This window comes from Capricornis sumatraensis, chromosome 23, assembly GCF_032405125.1.
Source record: "Capricornis sumatraensis isolate serow.1 chromosome 23, serow.2, whole genome shotgun sequence".
In the NCBI taxonomy this organism is placed as follows: domain Eukaryota; kingdom Metazoa; phylum Chordata; class Mammalia; order Artiodactyla; family Bovidae; genus Capricornis; species Capricornis sumatraensis.
In genome coordinates, this window is record NC_091091.1 from 46,665,078 (window position 1) to 46,687,210 (window position 22,133).

General features: G+C 41.6%; 1 protein-coding gene across 2 annotated transcripts in view; it reads left to right on the forward strand.

Moving 5' to 3' along the window:
- The window catches only part of DOCK1 (dedicator of cytokinesis 1), a 564,920-nt gene that overhangs the window by 318,570 nt on the left and 224,217 nt on the right, over positions 1 to 22,133 (forward strand). For both annotated transcript variants that reach the window (XM_068961248.1, XM_068961249.1), the window contains exon 28: positions 20,725 to 20,826. In XM_068961248.1, the coding sequence (XP_068817349.1) occupies positions 20,725 to 20,826 (102 nt within the window). The remainder of the gene's footprint in view (positions 1 to 20,724; positions 20,827 to 22,133) is intronic.

Here is a 22,133-nt window from a genome sequence, read left to right on the forward strand (position 1 = left end):
CTCAAGAGTCTTCTCCAACACCACAGTTCTTTCTGCTAAGTACCAAAAAACTCTGGTAGTATTGTCAACGAATTAAGACATGCATTTCAAGTGGATTGTCAAAAATACTTTGGTTCATGAATTCCTTTAGAGAAGTATCATTTAGCAGTAGGTTTAGGGATCTTTGAGACTTTGCTGGTGGCTCAGACAGTAAAGCGTCTTGCTTACAATGCAGGAGCCCTGGGTTTAATCCCCGGGTTGGGAAGATACTCTGGAGAAGAAAATGGCAATCCACTCCAGTACTCTTCCCTAGAAAATCCCATGGACAGAGGAGCCTGGCAGGCTGCAGTCCACTGGGTCCCAAAGAGTCGGACACGACTGAGCGACTTCACTTCACTTTAGGGATCTTTGAGAAGACTAGAAAGAAATCGATAACTTCATCAGAAGTACATTCTCTTTTTAATTGATAGAATCAATCTTTCCTTATTTCACATTACAGTCTTTGCTGAACTAATTTCCCTTTTACTTGTTTACATTTGTTCTTCTTTTCTTTTGGACTTCCCTGGTGGCTCAGACGGTAAAAGCATCTGCCTACAATGCGGGAGACCCGGGTTCGATCCCTGGGTTGAACCGGAAGATTCCCCTGGAGAAGGAAATGGCAACCCACTCCAGTACTCTTGCCTGGAAAATCCCATGGACGGAGAAGCCTGGCAGGCTACAGTCCATGGGGTCACAGAGAGTCAGACACCACTGAGTGACTTCACTTTCACTTTCTTTTCTTTTACTTTATTATATATTTTAAGAATGAGAGCAGAAAGGGCATTCAGTCCACCTTGTCAAAGTGTTTATTGCTCTTTTCTAGTCATTAGAGCTCAGTTGGTGAGTGAAACAGTGACCCCTGCCCTTGTGGGGTTTATATTCCAGTGGGGAGAGTTGATGAGCAATGTTTCTAATAAGTAGGAGATTATGGGAATGTGTATGGAGGCGGCTTGTGCAGGAGTGTGGGGTTAAGATGATGGGGTGTGTTGGGGCCTGGGAAAGGTTCCAACTTTAAATGGGATAGAGCAGGCTCAGCACTGTGCGGGTAGTCTCGGAGCCAGGCTCTGCAGGAGAAGAGAGTGGGAGTCAGGCAGTCTTCATGGGGAGGGCCCTTCGTCAGAGGACACAAGAGGCCTTCTAAGGGGAGAAGCTGGGTGAGTTCTAGGACCCCCATGGAGAGTGTGATGGAGGCCCTGAGGTTATATTAGGTTCTAGGGCTGCCATAACAAAAGCCGCAGAATGGGTGGCTTAAACAGCCAAAATTCATCCCTTATGGTTCCGCAGGCCAGAAGTCCAAGATCAGGTGTCCTGCTGACTTTGCTTCTCCTGACATCTCTCCCTCTGGCTGTGGACGGCCACCTTCTGACTCCATCTTCGCGTGGTCCTCCCACTCTGTGTGTCTGTGTCCCAGTCTCTTCTTCTGTAAGGGTCATAGTGAATGAGGGCGCATCTTAATGACCTTACTGAATGACCTTACTTAACCTTAATTGTCACTTTCAAGACCCTGTCTTCAAATACATTTACATTCTGAGGTTCCGGGGCCTTAGGACCTCACCATACGGATCTGGAGTGGGGATAAGATTCATATCATACCAGAGATCGGGTCAGAGAGGTACTGGGGAGGGGCGGGGTGGCTTACGGCGGCCTTGTGTACCCGGTCATTGCTCCATGTTAGCCATTTTTATTTGTGATGATTGTGTTACCCAAATAATGGTGATTTCCCTTCCAAAATTCCCATGGAATACCTCCTATTGATCATGCTTCCCTTTAACTGATCAGCCTAGAGTTCAGCTTTTTGCCCCTTCATGACACCAAAACTGCCAACTTATATTCAAAACTGGTGGGCTTCATTATGCCGTGTATAACAATTTTTGTTGAGATAGGAAGTAGGAGCATTACAGCTTGCAAGCTTTTAACTGTGTAGCCAGATAATTAGCTTGTGAAAAACATACTCAATTTTGCAAATAAGTGGTGATTCTGCAGAGTAATTAAAATTAGTCATTATAGTGTTCTTGCCTGGAGAATCCCAGGGACGGGGGAGCCTGGTGGGCTGCCATCTATGAGGTTGCACAGAGTCGGACACGACTGAAGCGACTTAGCAGCAGCATGCTGTTAAGATCTCATCTAGGGAAGATTAATAAATTTTTTTTTTTAATCTAGGCTGAACATCTGTTGAAAAGTGGCCTCCAATTTGCATCTGCTCAATATGACTTGTGATTAGAGCTTGGGGTTCACCTGAAGGGAAACCAATGTGATTAGTGAAGCCTCCTTTTTATTTTTATGCCTGAGTCAGATAACCAAAATGTCGACGATTGTCATGTTAAAAATCAATCTTCAACATACATGAATTTGGTTCAAGAAGATCAATCTCAAAAAACCAATGTCTTGTATTTCCTAATTAAGAGTATTATGGTCCCTGTTCTAACTGGTAATTATGAAATACAGCTCTACATTTTTGGCTGCTTCTACTGTTTCAATTACGTCTGTGTAGAAATAGATGGGTGTGAATAATGCATATGTAACTCTGGGTACTTGCTGTGTATTTTGATTGAAATACCCCTTAAATGTTTTTCCAACATCTTGGAAGGTTTTGTCTTATTTTGGCAAAATGTGTTATGACAGTATCTACAGTGTGGACTTGCCACGTGTGTGATGGTGCCTCACCCATGGCCCAGAGCGTCTCCTTAAGATACTAATTGACCTCTGCCGTAACAAGGGAAACTCAGGTTTAAATATAGCTGACAGTAGGCTCCCTGTCAACACACTCTGGCCAGTGGAATATGAGCTTCATGAGGGTTTGAAGAATAACACCTGACACACAGTAGGCCTCTGTAAATGTTTGTAGCATGATACTCCTATTAGGAAGCAGGAATTGTAATGACTTGTCCCTCTTCTAAGCTTGGTTTTATTGCAGCTTGGAGGGGAGTGGTGCCTTTCTTGCTCCCTTAGTAGAAATTTAACAGCATCTCTATGTGCTCTTTTGATGCGTAGTTTTATTGCCTGTCTTTTTGTTCTTCAATGATAAAACTCATATATTTTAATAATATCCATAATTCTATTTGTTTAGCTTCACATATTTCTGAGAGGTGATCTCTAGTTTTGGAGTTTTCCTTAACATCATACATAAATTCTATCTTAAACCAATATCCAGGAGACTAGATGTCAAATGTTCTCACAACCAAAAAGCGATGGCATTATGGGACTTGATAGAGGCGTTGGCTAACCTTACGATGGTGGTCGCGTCGCGGTATATAAATGTGTCAGGTCAACACGCTGCAGACCTTATTGCTGTTCCATCACTCAGTGTGTCCGACGCTTTGTGACCCCCCCGAGACGGCAGCACGCCAGGCCTCCCTGTCCCTCCCTACCTCCCAGCATTGCTCACACTCACGTCTTTTGAGTCCGTGATGCTGTCCAACCATCTCGTCCTCTGCCGCCCTCTTCTCTTTTTGACACTGGTCTTTCCCAGCATCAGGGCCTTTTCCACTGTCTGCTGTTTGCATCAGGTGGCCAAAGTATTGGAACGTCAGCTTCAGCATCAGTGCTTCTAATGAATATTCAGGGTTGGTTTCCTCTAGGATTGACCTGTTTGATCTCCTTGCTGTCTGAGGGACTCTCAAGAGCCTTCTCCAGCACCCAAGTTTGAAAGCATCAATTCTTCATCATTCAGCCTTCCTTATGGTCCAGCTCTCATGGATCCTCTGCCCATGAAATTCTCCAGGCAAGAATACTGGAGTGGGTTGCTATTCCCTCTTCCAATGTTTCAAATTGACCCAGGGATAGTGTGGGTCTCCCACAATGCAGACACATTCATTAGCTTCTGAGCCACCAGAGAATTCCACTCTCCTCTTAACCTATGTCAGTTAAATCTCAATTTAAAAACAAATATTGGAGGAGGAAATGGCAACCCACTCCAGTATTCTTGCCTGGAAAATCCCATGGATGGAGGAGCCTGGCAGGCTACAGTCCATGGGGTCGCAAAGAGTCAGAAACGACTGAGCGACTTCACTTCACTTCACTTTACTCTTCTGTAGGACAAGTAGGGACTATATCTGTCTTGTCCATCAGCTTATCCTCAGAACTTAGCACAGTTCAGTTCAGTTCAGTCGCTCAGTCGTGTCCGACTCTTTGCAACTCCAGGAACCACAGCACGCCAGGCCTCCCTGTCTATCACCAACTCCCGGAGTTCACCCAAACTCATGTCCATTGAGTCAGTGGTGCCATCCAACCATATCATCCTCTGTCATCCCCTTCTCCTCCTGCCCTCAATCTTTCCCAGCATCAGGGTCTTTTCTAATGAGTCAGCTCTTCACATCAGGTGGCCAAAGTATTGGGAGTTTCAGCTTCAATATCAGTCCTTCCAATGAACACCCAGGACTGATCTCCTTTAGAATGGATTGGTTGGATCTCCTTGTAGTCCAGGGACTCTCAAGAGTCTTCTACAACACCACAGTTCAAAAGCATCAATTCTTCAGTGCTCAGCTTTCTTTACAGTCCAACTCTCACATCCATACATGACCACTGGAAAAACCATAGCCTTGACTAGACAGACCTTTGTTGGCAAAGTAATGTCTCTGCTTTTTAATATGCTATCTAGGTTGGTCATAACTTTCCTTCCAAGGAGTAAGCGTCTTTTAATTTCATGGCTGCAGTCACCATCTTCAGTGATTTTGGAGCCCAGAAAAATAAAGTCAGCCACTGTTCCCACTGTTTCCCCATCTATTTGCTATGAAGTGATGGGACCAGATGCCATGATCTTAGTTTTCTGAATGTTGAGCTTTAAGCCAACTGTTTCACTCTCCACTTTCACTTTCATCAAGAGGCTGTTTAGTTCTTCTTCACTTTCTGCCATAAGGGTGGTGTCATCTGCCTATTTGAGGTTATTGATATTTCTCCCGGCAAACTTGATTCCAGCTTGTGCTTCCTCCAGCCCAACGTTTCTCATGATGTACTCTGCATATAAGTTAAATAAGCAGGATGACAATATACAACCTTGATGTCCTCCTTTTCCTATCTGGAACCAGTCTTTCGTTCCATGTCCAGTTCTAACTGTTACTTCCTGACCTGCATACAGGTTTCTCAAGAGGCAGGTCAGGTGGTCTGGTATTCCCATCTCTTTCAGAATTTTCCACAGTTTATTGTAATCCACACAGTCAAAAGCTTTGGCAGAGTCAATAAGGCAGAAGTAGATGTTTTTCTGGAACTCTTTTGCTTTTTTGATGATCCAGCGTATGTTGGCAATTTGATCTCTGGTTCCTCTGCCTTTTCTAAAACCAGCTTGAACATTTGGAAGTTCACAGTTCATGTATTGCTGAAGCCTGGCCTGGAAAATTTTAAGCATTGCTTTACTAGTGTGTGAGATGAGTACAACTGTGTGCTAGTTTGAACTTAAAACAGGTATTCAATAAGTATTTGTCAAAATTTCAAGTATTAAAAACAAATATAAAATATTAGACCTTTAAGGCACGCCTGCCCATTAAAATCTCTAAGGAAACAATGACATTCATTCTCATTATTACAATTTAACATTGAGTTGGTTGTGAGAACCTGTGTAGTACTTCCAGAAATAGAAACATAGCCTGCATGATTTGGAAAGGACAACACAAAATTACTGATAGATGTTGGTTCAGTTTGTTTCAACATCCTTCCCCGCTCAAACTACAGGGAGTAATGAAAAGTTCAATAATAGAATTTAGTTATCAAATTCAATGGTTTTCCCAAATATATGAATAAAAATGTCTTGAACATTTTAAAGGTTTTTTGGGGGGGAAATTGTTTTTCTCTTTCCTATAGGAATCAGCAATACATGAGCTGTTTAAGATCCATGTGATGAAAACCACAAAACATCCTGAATGACATCAAAATAGACTAACCAATGGAAAGACACCATGTGTATATAAATGAGAAGGCTGATGTCTATAAGGCTTCTTCATTAATTTAAAAGTTCATTGCAATCTCAGTGTCAGTTCCAGTGGGACTTGTTTCCAACTCAACAATGTGGTTCTAAAGTTCATGTGAAAGTATGAATTGTCATGGATACCCATGGAATATGTGAAAACCAAGGGTAGTGATGGAGGGCCTGTACTTTGAATAATGAACCATTTGAAAGTTGCAGTAACTGGACTATTATCCTGTGTTCATCAACTAGTTTGTTTCTATATGTGAGAGCAAGAAGGAATCCACTAAATGTCAATATTAGCTGCATATCACTTATAGGGTATTTTATGGTTTTCAATTTGTATTCTTTGTGTGTGTGTATGTATATATATATATATATATATATATATATATACACATGTACATAAGATCATACAGTAAAATTCACCCCTTTAGTTCTGAATTTTGATTGATATGTACAGTTGTATGCTGCTTCTGCTACGTCGCTTCAGTCGTGTCCGGCTCTCTGCGGCCCCATAGACGGCAGCCCACCAGGCTCCCCCATCCCTGGGATTCTCCAGGCAAGAACACTGGAGTGGGTTGCCATTTCCTTCTCCAACGCATGAAAGTGAAAAGTGAAAGGGAAGTTGCTCAGTCGTGTCTGACTCTTCGTGACCCCATGGACCGCAGCTCACCAGGCTCCTCCTCCTTTCCAGGCAGGAGTACTAGAGTGGGTCGCCATTGCCTTCTCCGTACAGTTGTATTAGCCCCACCAGATCCAGGGTTTAGAATGTTTTCAGATGCCCCTCTGGAGTCGACCTTCTCCATTTTGTCGCTGTAGTTCTGTGTTTCTAGAACGTCACATACATGGATTTATACGTTGTATCACCTCTTGTGTTGACATCTCTCAGTTAGCACAGGTTTTTGTTGTTGTTTGTTTTGTTTTTAACAAAAGAAAGACTTGGTGTCTGAGAATGATCTACATCTGTTTATCAGTAGATAAGCAAAATGTTCATTTTATTGCTGAGCCCTGTTCCACCATATGGATGTCCCGTGTTTGTTAATCCATTTTTCAGGTAATAGACATATAAGGTGATGTTTGGCATTTAACGCTAAGACTGTCTGTAACCATTTCTGTAGAAGTCTTTGTGTGGATGTATGTTTTCCTTTCTCTTGCGTGAATACTTAGAAGCAGGATGATTGGGCCCTATGGTCAGTATATGATGGAATGTACAAGAAACTGCCAGACTTTGCCCAAAATATCTGTACCCTTTTGCCTTTCAGACCAGCAATATAGGAGGATGTCAATTGTTCTTGTATGTTTCATGCGTTTTGTATCCCAAGAAATATATACCTAAACCAAGGCTGGAAAGGTTTTTCCTTGTGTTTTCTTCTAGAATTTCTGCTGTTTTGGAGGTTTTGCATTTATGATGCATTTTATGCTGACTTTGGTATATGGTGTAGGGTATAGGTCAACCGTAGTTTCCTCCATGTCTCCCTCCTTTTTCTTTCTGACTTTTCATATGTGTCTAATTGTATCATTTGAAAATACCATTTGTTAAAGGCATTATACTTTTCATTAAATTTTCTTGGCACTTTTGTTGAAAATCCATTAACCGTGTGTGTGTGGTCAGCTTTTTTCATCTATCGGTCTGTTCTTTCACCAGTACCATAGTCTTACTATCTGCAGTTTTGTAATAAATATTAAAATCAGGGAGTGGTGCGTGCTTTAACGTCGTTCAAAGTTTCTTTGGCTGTTTCGCATTATTGGTTTTTCCATATAAAGTTTAGAATTAGATTGTTAATTTGTACAATACCTTCCTGCTGACTGTAGATCACTTGGCATCTTGACTATATTGATTCTTCCAGACCCTGAACATAAATATATCTCCAGGTTTTTTTAAGCACGCTTGGACTCTGTTATGAGTGTCTCCTGACTTTATATACAAATTTGTGACTTTAAAGTATTCTTGTATTCTCCGTCATCATGATCACCACCATCATAACCAGCATTTGCGTATGTAGCCAGACACTGGGCTAATATCCTTACATCAATAAGCAATTTAAATCTTCCAACAATTCTGGATTTTAAAGTTAGTGTCCCCACTTTACAGATGAGGAAACTGAGGCTCAAAGAGCTTACAAAGCCTGTTCTACTTTACATAGCATTCTTGATCTGGGTCAAGTGATTATTATTAACTGTCTGCCTCAAGCCTTTTAGTCTTGTCTCGTAAGCTAATTTTCTATCATCTACCTGTAAACCTTTACCATAGAAAGAAAAGTATTGTAAAACAATGAAAGGAATGTGCGTGATATTAAGATCTGTGTTTCATATGGAGACGGGATATCGTTACTCTTCCTTCTGTCACTGAAAAGTATTTTGTCAAGGCCAGCAAACAATTCTACAGTGAGCGGTCCAAATAAATTAATCATTCTTGCATTGAAGAAGAATGCATGTGTCAGAGCTTTATATACAAAAGCATGAGAACTCTCCATTCACTTACATTTTTGCTCCTCAGTTTCCCGAGTGAATATTTCTGAGTTGGGAAGCTTGACTCCTCTCTCCCTTCCCTAAATGTCTTAAACAGCTAAGTTGTTGCTTGTTTTCCTGTTATTATACTCAGTAATAATTCCTATGATTGGAAAAGAACTGCTTGCTCCTAGACTCCCTTGCCAGTCTGCAATAGCTGCCTTTTATAACCTTTGTGGCCTTGTGTCTTAATAAACTGTTGCCATGTCTGCCTTCTCCAGTAGCCTGTGAGTAGAAGTTGATTCCCCTTAGCTTTTTATTTTGGAGTTTGCATAGGTACGGACATGTTGGAAAAATATTACAGTAAAACGTGAATACCTGTCAGCTAGATCCATTCTTTATTAACAGTCCGTCAGGTATGCATTAAACCCGCCCTCTCTCCATTGTGTATTTGTAAATATCAAATGTAAATTTATTTTTTCACCAGAGGAAAAGTCTGTCACAGACATGATGGCACGTTCGTCCCTCATTGTTTCTTGCATCTGCTAAGAAAGTAATTCTGCCGGATAGTCAGCAATAATATGGCATCTACAAAAATTAACAGTTCTACTGAGGTTTCCTCATTGGCCTTGTTTAAGGGTGCAGGCCAATGGTCTTATCCAATGTCACATAACCTGGATTTGTCGGCAGCCTCCGCGTCCCTTTTCCCCTCTTCACCCCTCGTCCATCTCCTTCTCCTCCTCCTTTAACTTGGGGTCTGAGCACTGACTCTTTCTCTTCTCGTCTCCTAAGTGTGTGTTGGCCAACTCTCTATACTCTCACATATAAAAAGGAGTTAGTTATCTCCATACTTCCTTCCCCCATCTAGGGTGAGGATGTTTTCCTCAAAGAATTATTCCTTATTATCTCACATTTTTGGCACAGAATACCATCTCACGGATGATGCGTCCTCTGCGTTCTGTCACACCCGGGGCCACAGTCTGTAATGAGGAAGAACGTGGGGGTGATAGTTTCAGATTATCCCCAGGTACATTTATCTGAATCTTTTCAGTCCCCGTTGAGAATCCTTTCTGGAATCAACCATTGCTTTAGGGGATGGAACGAGTGGTTTCCTTATTTTCTGGTTTCGTCTACACATTGTGATCTGTAGGGTAAGGGTCTTGCCTTTGTCTCTCTTTCCAACACTGCCTGCCTTGCCAACACCCCTTGTCTGAGTACCAGTGTAGACTCACGGACTTGCCACTGTGTCGTGATCCATCGCTCTTGTTCTCCCTTCTGCCAGGACAGTCTCCTCCAGCATCCTTCTGGGTCCTCCTGACTTAGTCCTTTGGCCCCAGCCCCCCCGTGTGTGCTCATCCTGGGGGCACCATGTGTATCCACCTGGCCAAGCCCCCAAACTCTGTGTTGTCAACACAGCGCCCACTCTTTGAGTGTCTGTTGAGTGTTGCACTTACTCATACTCGGCAACATTTTGAATCTCCTCATCATTTCTGCCTTAGCTCCCCAATTTCTTCTGGTAAGTTCCAAGTGGCACCATCACCTCAGAATCTGAGGACCCTTTGATCTCCTCAGGGCTGTGAGGAAGGGGAGATGGGACGGGCATGCAGCCCCCACGGGGGGCTTTCATGCCACGTGTGTTTTCTTGCATGCCTGCTCAGCCCGCACATTGCTCTGCAGAATTTCTCTTGGGTACCACCCCGCTAGACTGAGTCCCACTTCCCCACAGTAGGAGATTTTGGAAATAAACCTCAAGGCACTTAGTGCTCAAAGAACTTTGAGGGCTTCTGGAGTCATGAGCAGACAAGCTGTTAGTGACGCACTGTGATAGGCAGCATTTGAGCCTTTATCTGCACACTGTAGATGTACACGTTTATGTCTAAGTAACTATTTCCTAAGAAATACCATCTTATAAATCAGATTGTCATTGCCTCTATTTTAAAATAATCTTACATTCCAAAATGGGTGTTGTTCTCCTTATGATTCATTCGTGTTTTCTTTTTTTTAGCTTTCTGTATGTGACAGTTCTCTTCACCTCAACTCCTCTAACCAATATAGATATATTGAGCACAGCATCATTTTTTGATTCATAGAGAGGAATTTCATTTCATCCAATAAAGAGTTTCAATTTTAATCTATAACTGTGATGACAAGAGTGCCCTTTATGGACAAAAGAGAGTTTAAAAATGTGTAGTAAATTGATCCCCCTTCAAAGGCAAAATTTTATTAAGACTGAATTGCTCTTGTTTTTACTACAGTGTATTTACAGTTACTCTATATTGTGGGAGAAGATCTGAAAGCTCTCTAAGGTTCTAGTAATATCTGATTTATTGTTTACGAAAATAAATATAAAATTTTCTGTAGTAATCTGACATGTTAGCAACAAAGGAATTATATCAACAAGTTCTATACAATATATGTATATTCCTCTTTATACCACAAAGTGTAATTGTGTGTATATAAAATTTGATTGTAATTTATTTTTACTCTTCTTAACAAATGTGAATACATGTTTAATTTATTATGTGGAATAAGCAGCAAATAATTGTTATGGGTAATACAAGATCCAGAGGGTTCCTTTTGGTATATTTTTCCTATAAACATCTTCCTACAGTTACTACCACTGTAAAGTTGAAATTGATTTTGTTTTAAAAATTAAATTTTTTTCTTTATCGTGTCTACAATGATATGAGCTATAGCATTCAATTTAAATTTAAGATGCAGGTTTAATTTGTTGCTAGTAGTTGAAAGGAGCTAATAGATGACATTAGTTTCATTTCTCAACGATACTATTTTTAATTTGGTATAGCGTCTTTTTACAAACATTCCTAACTCTGTGGTCCTTTATAAAACAAGAGATCACAGTAGTTTGGAAACTATATGAGTAAAAATTAACCGTACTTTGGATAGATGATTCATGGGACTGACTTTTTCTTGAAATGAGAAAAGTAACAGGACTGCCCTCAGTTTCACCGTGGACTGTATTTTGTGGAAAGATGTAGTAAGTTCAAATGGTATGAGTAAATGTTTATTTTTCCAATAACCTCACTGTTAACAATAGTACCTGATTCAGCCTTTTCATTATGTTTTATGCTTAAGCACACATTTAATTAACAAGATGCTGAATACTCTGCGAAGCACAGCAATGACTTGTGTCTTCTGCCGCATCTCACATGGGCACCGTCTTCTCTTCGTCTTACACCATTGCTGTATCTGCATTATCATTTCTTCCTTATAACCCCCAACCCCATCCTAAAAGGGTTAAGTGATTTCCCATGATGTCAAAATACTTGAATGAAGAAACCAAAGCAAAGGTGAGAAAAACTTCCTTGTGTCTATTTCACAAATCTAAAGAGAAAGAATAATTTCACACGGATCATAGAATTTGGAAGGAGTTTTCCAAATGGGTTATTACCATTTTAAATCTGAGGGTTTACAAGGGCTTGACTTGTCCTGAGAATTAAATGTCTCCTTCACTGTCCTCTCCATGATCAATTCCTAGTCCATGCTTGCAACTATTTGTGTATTTCTTTTTTTCTTTTTTAATAATTTTTATTTATTTTGCTGTGCCAGGTCTTAATATCAGCATGCAGGACCTTTAGTTACAACATGTGGGATCTAGTTCCCTGACTCGAGAATGGACCCAGGTTCCCAGTATTGGGAGCTTGGAGTCTTAACCACTGGACCTCTTCTTTTGTTCTCGAATGTTTGAGAATTATTGTTCTATCTGTAATATTTCACAATCTCACACGTGTGAGTCTTGATTGTGTTTGACCCTCAGTGGGCCCTTTCATTTTGGATATGCTTGTCATTTTAGAATGATTATCTCACATTGTTTAGTTAATTAATTTATATTTAAGAGTTTTTGACAGCTTTGTTAGGATCTAATTTTTATGCCATAAAATTCATCTATTTAACATAAGAATATAAGGTTTTAACTATAGGCACATAATCCACTTTAGAATATTGTCCTCATTCACAAAGGAAACCCATACCCAAAGGCAGTTGCTCTCCATTCTCTCCTTAAACTTCCAGCTCTTGGCAATCCCAAGTCTAACTTCATGTTTTTATGGGTTTGCCTCTCCTGGACACTTTTTAGAATGAAATCAGGCAAAATACAGTCATCTGTGACTAACTTGTCAATTTCTGCAAAGCAGCCAGCTGGAATTTTGATAGGAATTGGGTTGAATCTGGACCTCAATCTGGGGACTATAGCCCTTTTAACAATATTAAGGCTTCTATTCCATGAACATGGGGTATTTTTCTATTTATTTAGGTCCTCTTTAATTTCCTTTAACAGTACCTTCTAGTTTTGGGGGTCCAAGTATTATATAATCTTGTTAAATTTATTCTTAAGTTTGTTTTGATGCTTTAGTAAAAGGAGTTTTTCCCTTGAATTTTGTTTTGAGATTATTCATTGCTAGTGTTAGAAAAACAATTGAGTTCTGTAATTTGATCCTGTATCCCATAATCTGTGAAGTCATTTATTAGTTCTAATAATCCTTTAATGAGTCTTCTATTATTTTGTAAAAATACTTTTGTCTCCCCATTTTCTGTGTGCTTTCTGGAATTTCTATTTATTCAGTATTGACTCCTGAATGGATTGTCTGATGTTTTTATTCTCTGTGTGTCTTGTTGTTCTACTTTTGGAGGATTTCATTAATTGTATATCCCCAAACTTCTATTAAGATGTTTATTTCTGCTAATACAGCTGAAACATTCCATAATCATTTCATTGTATCTGTTCCTTTTGTTTTTCTTTTTATAACATTATGTTCTTGTTTTTTGGATATTGTCTCTTACCTAGCTGAAGATAATAGTGATTGAATTTTCTTACGTTTTCTCAATTTTCTTTCATTCCTCTGGCTTTTGTTGTTGCTTGTTCTGGCCTCCTTTATTAATATCTGGTTGATTTTTCTCCTGAGGACTGCAGTCACTTTAAGACCCTCTGTTCCCCCTAGATGCACAGACCTTGAAGGCTCTGGGCTTCACTGCAGGAGGAGTCCATGGGGATGGGGTCCTCATGCTGTCAGAACCTTGATGGGAACTTATTGGGTATTCTCTTAGGCTGGTCAGTTTCTCCAGCGAGGATTCTGCCAATTGCCTGTTCCAGTTTGCTATGGGGCTTAAGTGCGGACCGCTTATACTTGGTGCTTTGCTGGGAGCCCAGCTGAATAGAGCAGTGTGGGGACTTAAAATAATCAGCTTCCTATCAGTGGACAGTCTCAGCCAAGTGGTCCTGCCCCGCTGTCTCTTCTGTTTTGTCAGGAGGGTAAACATGTGGTTCCCTGCTGGGAGCGAGCCATTCCCCTTAGAGGACCTGCTGGGATGGACATATTGGCCAGGTTTTAAAGACATCAGGGCTTTGGATTTCCAGTTGACACATAGCCTCGCTCTCTGAGTAACTGGCAGCTCCAGTTTCCGAGACTTTCCAAGACTCTCTGCCCAGAATCAACAGGATTCCTGATAGATATCCACTCCCTTCCTGCTTCCAGCACAGCCAGTAATCATTTCTGCATCTGCTTGTCAGCTTCTAGAATTCTCTCTTCTGTGGTTCTGTCTCTCTTCTCTTGGTCTTTGTGCATTTGTGAATTTTAGAAAGATTGTCAGTTTAATGTGAGGAAACAGATGAGTTTGTGTTTATGGTTGTTTATAATTTGTTATGTGGATGCCCCCTATGTATATTTTTCACAAACATCATCTCTACAGAGGTTTTGGAGGATGCTTTGGGCCACTGAACGCTATGTTGAGATATTCTTTGTGTTATCTGTCTGGACTCCCTATGTTTCTCTCTTAAGTTTCCTTATAACAAATAGAACCTTTAAACATTTCACCATTGGCTTTCCCTCTTGAAAACAGAAAGCCTTGCACTCTCTAGGGCTTCTTATCTGTCCAAGAACTTATCTGTATGGGGATTTATTTCATATCATCCCTGCCTTTGAAAGGAAATCAACCTGTATATTCACTGGAAGGACTGATGCTGAAGCTGAAGCTCCAATACTTTGGCCCCCTGATGTGAAGAGCCATCTCTTTGGAAAAGACCTGGGAAAGATTGAAGGCAAAAGAAGTGGGTGGCAGAAGATGAGATGGTTCGATAGCATCACTGACTGAATGGACATGAATTTGAGCCAACTCCGGGAGAGTGGACTGAGGAGCCTGGTGTACTGCAGTCCATGGGGTCACAGAGAGTCAGATATGACTTAGTGAGCGAACAGCAGCAACAATTGCCTTTGAAACAGAGCACTCAGCTCTCACCTACATTCCCTTTTCCAGATCCTAGTCCTCATAATGTTGCCGTACAGTATTGATTCTTTGGCTGAAATGCTCCCCAGTATGGAAGTCATCTAGAATCCACCAAGTGATACATCTTCCCACCTTTGCTACAATTCTTGCCCAGTGTCCTTTAGCAGTATCATTGGAGGATTACTTTTTCTTCAACTTTTGATGGTGATTATAAAGTAGGTTTGTTTTCATTGATATATTTGAAATGAAATATATAAATGAGAATTCCTCTTCAAAGCACTTGCTTTCTTGAAAACACATTTAAAATTTTTGACACGTCATCACTGGGCACCAAGAAGTGTAATCCCCGATATAAATAGTAGATTCTCCTATTCAAGCCTGCCCTCCAGACCACATGTCCCTGGAGCTCTGTCTGCAGCTCTGACAGCTTCTGCGGTTTGGAGCTCCCCCAAATCCCTTGGCGTTGAGAGCACTTGGAGGAGACTTATAATTTCCGCCTGTGTTGCAGGCCCCATGCACGTGTGAGATCCAGGGGTGTATGAAGCGTTCTGGACTGTGGATGGGATTACCAAGAGCAATGTCAAACGTTATTCTCTGAGCCTCATGACTCCGTCCTGATGTCTTTACATAAAAGAGGCTCCCCTTCACAGCTCAGGACTGTGAATACAAATCCTTGGGATTTTTCCTTCCAATTCATGTACACGGCCTTGGACTCTAAACTAGGCAAAGATGGCAAGATACCATTGACAAGAACTCGCCCTAAGTCATCGTTCTGCAAAATCTGCCCTTTGTTAGAAACCTTTTGTCTCTGTATCCTGTTGGGACTTTGCACTCACTTGCCTGCCACACAGCGTCCCCTGCTCCACCAGCAACGCTGCGTTCTGCCTGTCCTCCAGTCTGCCTGTCCACCTGCTTAGAGCCCTGGTGTTCCAGATTTAAAATGGGCTGGAGGAGGGTCAGAAAGAAAATTCCAAGAGGGCACACAGACGCAAGTTCAGTCCACTTGAGGAGCAGTGACCTAGTTCACGTGAGCAGAGGAAGCCCGATGAAAGAACTTTTTGAGAATAAGGGCACCCCTAAGGACACTAAGGGTCAGGAGGAGAAGGTAGAGATCTCAGCCGTCTTATCTAATGACTACCTTTTTTTAGAATTTATTTTCTAATTGGAGGAAAATTGCTTTCCCATGTTGTGTTGGTTTCTGCCATACAAAATGCGAATCAGCCATAAGTATACCTATGTCCCCTCCCTATTGAACCCCCCTCCCACCCTCCCCAGAATTTCTGCCCCATCTCACCACGGGAGGCTGCAGAGAGCTCCCTTTGCTACACGGCAAATCCCGCCCGCTATCTGTTTTACATTTGGTGGGGTATGTATGTCAGTGCAACTCTCTCAGTTCCTGTCCCACCTTTTAAAATGCTAATATATTTTCCAGTGTTAAAAGTAATCTGGACTCATCCTCCCGCCCTTATCATATGTGATGTCTTTTCTTTGAATTGTTTCCCCTTTTGATTTTTTTCCTGTGTTATATTTTTTTGTTTTGCTGAGAACTATCAGTACCATGATTATGTCTGATTTTCATCTATGAGCATTTTCTTATGCTATTTAAAACAGTTCATATTTTCATGATTATTGTTTGATGGTTACATAATGTTTCATCAAAAAACTATTGGTATGTTTATGTGAATTAGCAAATAAAAAATGAACTTCAGGTAAACAACAAATCATTTCCGTAGTATATGAATGTCACGTGCAAAATTTCCAATGCAATCTTTGGGACATATTTTTCTGAGATTCAAATTGAGCTGGGCATCCTATATTTTACCTTGCAATCTTACAAAATATTGTATTACTTATACAATTCCTAGCTGTTGAACACTGAGATGTTTTCAGAGATGCAATGGACATCTTTGGGCGTAAAATTTCTGATTCTGAATTACTTCCTTAGGTGGCTTGTGGGAAGTAGAATTACCCTGAGGAGATGAGTATTTTTTCCCAAGACTTTTTAAACCTATTGCCAAATCGCTTTTTTAAAAGGTTATAGCAATTTATGCTCCCACCAGTGGCGTCTAAGAGTGCTCATCCCCTGTGCCCTTGCGAACATTATCATCACTTAAATACTCCTCTGCTATTTTGGCAGGCAAATAATGATATACCACTTTCATCTCTGATTGCTAATGAAGCTCACATCTTTTTGTTTATGAGGCTTCCATGTCTTGGCTTTTAAAAGTTCTCCCACCGCCTCCTGACTTCTCTCTCCCTATTTTGCATTGCTTTGAAGTCATAAGGAATATGTCTTACTTTTATTTATTTGCTCATTTTTCCTCAGCCCCTGGGACTAGAACTCGACCCCCAGGCTCAGTTTCTAGGAGGAGTTCTGTACAGTCACCCCCAGCCGACCTGCCACCCACCCACTGTCTAAACTAAAAGCGTCCTATGACTTCTAAATGCGTTTCCAATAAATCAATGGCCAGGCATCGAATAGCAATTTTCTTCTGAGCCTGCAGAATAAGTTTTGTGTCACAGCTCACCCCCATGTCTGTTTCTGGTGTGTGATTCCTTCGATAGCTGCTTTCCACTTACCCTTAGAAACCTACCGCTCTGCTCCAGAGGGTTCCATTGGGTTCACGTAGGCAGTCATGCCCCACAGTGTCCGCCCCGCATCTTCTCTAAAGATGCTGCCCCCTCGCATGGGACTCCGTTCCGAAGGAAAGAGGGGGCCTTTCTGTGAAATTTGACAGGTATATTACCTCTTTCTCGGTGGGGTCCAGAATTTCTGCTTAGAAAAGGACTGAAATAGAAAGATTTGCTTCCTCTAAGCAAGACTGAACGGTACAAATTGCTCTCCGTAACGTTTCCTTAGGTTAAGTAGGGAGCACATTGTACCTGCGGCCTTTTGACCTCTAACTCGGAGGGCGATGACCTGCCCTTGTCCTCCAATTAGTCCCCGTGGCAGTTAGACAAGAGGCCGTTTGGCTGCCCTCTCTGTGACGTTCTCACACAAACGCAAAGCTTCCCGACCGGCCATTGAAGCCTTCCCAGGATTTGCTTTATGGAAATTGCTATGTTCTCTTCAGGTTTTCATTTTCTGCATCATGTCAGTTCCCCCAGCCTTTGCCTTGCATGAATCTTTCAGCATTATGTGGCGTCTGCTCCCTAAATTGAGCATGTCCACATCACCCGTTTGAGTATCTGGCCAGATTCTGGATGTTCTGTGTTTTTGTTGTTTTTTCATGGATATTACTCCCTGCTCATGTGTTTTTGCATTTTCAAGACTGCTCTGGGGTCTTCTTTCTACTTTGAACTTCGTGTTTAATGTACAGTACGTGAGTCTATTGCTCTGAATTATACACAGCTGGCTTTGTGATTTCAGTGGCTGTACTATGGGAGTCCCGATTCTTTAACCCCTTTAACCTGCAGAAAATTAATTTGAACCCCTGGCAGGTGAATCTTCTTGTTCTAGAAAAGCTCCTTGTCTGGGAGGGAGGCATCCAGGTCGTAGCCAGCTGGGTCAGGGGAGAACTGGGGACACTGTCGACGGCCACCTTTTCCGTTTCCTCATGCTCTTCCCAACTTTCTCTAATGACTGCAGAAGTATGAGAAAGTGTGTCTCTGTTTCAGGTTGGCCATTAGCAGTGACCTCAAATTTCTCAGAAAGCTAATTAAAATGCATATCTAGATAACTGGAAAATTAGCCCAGCTCCTCAGCACCTACCTCATAGGCGGTGTTCTGGGTTCACAGCCGGGTTTCCTTATTTTCATTGAGAGGGGAACACTTTTGTTCATAATCTGGGAACAAGAAGAAAATCTGTGGTGTGATTGAATGAGGCCATGTTTCTAGTGGCCCGGGCATAGCGCTTGACACATGGCAATCAATCAACATGTAATATGATGAAGACTGTTATCCGAAAGATGGCTTTCATCAAGAGTAAAGAAGATACAAAGGCGGCTTCTCTTGTGCTCAACGAGATGCTAAACACCTACATATTTCAAAAGTTCATCTTCATAAATGGATATCTTGCCATTTTACAGATCATTCCTCCAGTGGAAAACAAGCATTATTTAAGCTCTTTCCCTGAACACCAACTTGAAATCTAGATTTCAGCAATTATCATCATTCACAAATAATTTACACTTCTGGGCAAATGGAAGATACCATATTATCATTATTTGATTTGGCCAACTTACGTAATGCATTCCCTGAGGACTCATGTGTATATTACAGATATAAAATGGCTCAGAAAAAAATAGTGGACTTTGATATTTCACTACAGAGCATGCATTCCAAATTCATGCAAGAGATATTCAGGCATTCAAATAAATTGCTTGTAAAAGCAGAGTTAGTAAAAGAATACAATCTGTGAACTCATTTAGCGAGGCAAAATTAGGGGCATGTCTCAGAGTATGTCTCATCCTATAATTTTACCAGACTTGTACTGCTTTAATGGGAGAAAATACACATCCTATGTTTCTTGCAATGTCATTACTTTAGGGGAAAATATTTAAAAGCAAGGAAGGCTGTTAGGATGCTGTTAGCCATGAACCTCAGAAGTGATATAGTCCAATAAATGGCAACGGACAGTTTACCACCTCCCCCACCCCCCCCCCGCCTAGTCACTAGACCAAATTTGCCTTGGTGTGTCTGCACACACACACAGGTGCACAGTCCTACGCATGCAAACATGTCTACACTTCCTTTGCTCAGTGCTCTGGTCCCATCCTTTCTCCGTGTCTTGACTTCTTTTGGTGGTTTCTTTTTTTCCCCTTCTTTCCCTTTCCTGCCAGCTCTGTCTGTTATGAGAAATTCCTGTCTCTCCCACTTTACATTCTGATGAGGCTGCATTCCTCCCCACATGCTTCTCCTGGAGGAGAATTGGACCATAACTCATTGTGGAGTCACTGGTGATTGCCTCCAAATTGGCCAAGGGGGATGCAGGCAGATTTGAGAAATAAAAGGCCTTTCTTTGCCACCGCCCACGAGGAGGTGCTGCACTTATACGTGGCCTGATAATAAGGGCAGCGACTTTCCAGAGAACACAAAATACAAGTGGCAGTGATTTCAGTCCTGTCTCCCATCTGCACATATTTAATGCAAAAAGCCTTTCAAGTTTGTTTTTCCCAGACTGGACAGTCATGTATGAGCAAGCATTTAATGGAGTCAGAGAGACAGAAATGTAGCAAAAGAGAAGACGCTGAGGCTGACGTGACTGGTCACCTACCCGGCCAGCCTTGCTTGTGGTGTCTCCTTGATGGGCTGTGATCCCAGACTCCTAGTCCGCATCAATTCTCCTCCCCTCTGCCAACCAGAGATTTTATTTTTTGTATCCAGGTAGAAGTCACATACTGTTTTAACTGTATTTAACTGTACAGTTCAGTGGCACTAAGCAGCTCTCACCCTCCTGCTCTGCCTCTCGAATTTTTCACCTTCCTAAACCAAAACTATCCCCACTAAACACTATCGCCCCCTCCCCACTCTGCACCCTCAAAACCCCCAGCCCCTGGTATATCTACCAGTGTGCTTTCTGACTATGAATCAGGCTATTCTAGATACCTCATATAAGTGGAATCAAACAGTATTTTTCTGCACCTAATGTATATTTGAATGCATTTTTAAGGATTAGGATTGACATACATACACCGCTATGTATAAACTGGCTTCCCTGATAGCTCAGTTGGAAAAGAATCTGCCTGCAATCGGGAGACCCTGGTTTGATTTCTGGGTCGGGAAAATCCTCTGGAGAAGGGATAGGCTACCCACTCCACTATTCTTTTTTTTTTTTTTAATTTTTATTTTTACTTTATTTTACTTTACAATACTGTATTGGTATTCTTGGGCTTCTCTGATGGCTTGGCTGGTAAAGTATCCACCTGGACTGCGGAAGAAGGGAAAGGCTACCCTCACCAGTATTCTGGCCTGGAGAATTCCATGGACTGTATAGCCCATGGGGTCACAAAGAGTCAGACACCACTGAGTAACTTTCACTTTCACATGTATAAAATAGATAACTAATGAAAACCTACTGTTATAGCAGAGGAGAAACAAGAGAAGGTACTGTCAGTTTACATCAACATTTGAGTGTTGTTCTCTCATCATCCAACTATATCTTTTGATTTGTTCACAGGGGAATTTCGTGGCCTGTATGACAGCTATTCTACGACAAATGGAAGACTATCATTATGCCCATTTGATCAAGACTTTTGGGAAGATGAGGACCGATGTGGTGGTGAGTGTGACTCTGACTTTTCATATAACCTTGTTTTGAGCTCAGCCTTTAAGACAAAATGCTGATATCAATATTTCCATTTTCAGTTTGATTTTAGACTTGCCTCCACTTGACTTCAGAAGCCTAGAGATGGTCTAGGTAAAAGTGTGTTTGTAAGAAGATAAGGGTCCTATTTAAAATGGATAACTAACAAGGACCTACTGTATAACACATGGAACTCTGCTCATTATTAACAGTGTGGCAGCCTGGATGGGAGGGGAGTTTGGAGAATGGATAACATGTGTATCAGTTCAGTTCAGTTCAGTTCAGTTCAGTCACTCAGTCGTGTCCGACGCTTTGCAGTCCCATGAATTGCAGCACGTCAGGCCTCCCTGTCCATCACCAACTCCCGGAGTTGACTCAAACTCATGTCCATCGAGTCAGTAATGCCATCCAGCCATCTCATCCTCTGTCATCCCCTTCTCCTCCTGCCCCCAATCCGTCCCAGCATCAGGGTCTTTTCCAGTGAGTCAACTCTTCGCATGAGGTAGCCAAAGTACTGGAGTTTCAGCTTCAGCATCATTCCTTCCAAAGAACACCCAGGACTGATCTCCTTTAGAGTGGACTGGTTGGCTCTCCTTGCAGTCCAGGGGACTCTTAAGAGTCTTCTGCAACACCACAGTTCAAAAGCATCAATTCTTTGGTACTCAGCTTTCTTCACAGTCATACTCTCACATCCATACATGACTACGGGAAAAACCATACTTTGTTGGCAAAGTAATGTCTCTGCTTTTGAATATGCTGTCTAGGTTGGTCATAACTTTCCTTCCAAGGAGTAAGTGTCTTTTAATTTCATGGCTGCAGTCACCATCTGCAGTGATTTTGGAGCACAAAAATATAAAGTCTGACACCGTTTCCACTGTTTCCCCATCTATTTTCCATGAAGTGATGGGACCAGATGCCATGATCTTCGTTTTCTGAATGTTGAGCTTTAGGCCAACTTTTTCACTCTCCTCTTTCCCTTTCATCAAGAGGCTCTTTAGTTCCTCTTCACTTTCTGCCATAAGGGTGGTGTCATCTGCATAACACGTGTGCATATATATGGCTGAATCTCTTCTGAAACTATCGCAACATTGTTGATCAGCAGTACCCCAATACAACACACAAGGTTTAAAATTAAAAAGAGAGAGATAGAGAAGATAAGCTTCCTGAGATAGGCTCACTCCTTGTACTGACCTGGAGAGTGATCCAGGATGTCAGCCCAGAAAAAATCCTTTTTCTGTTCTTCCCTCTCCCATGCTTTGGTGTCATGGTAAATTTGAAGTCGT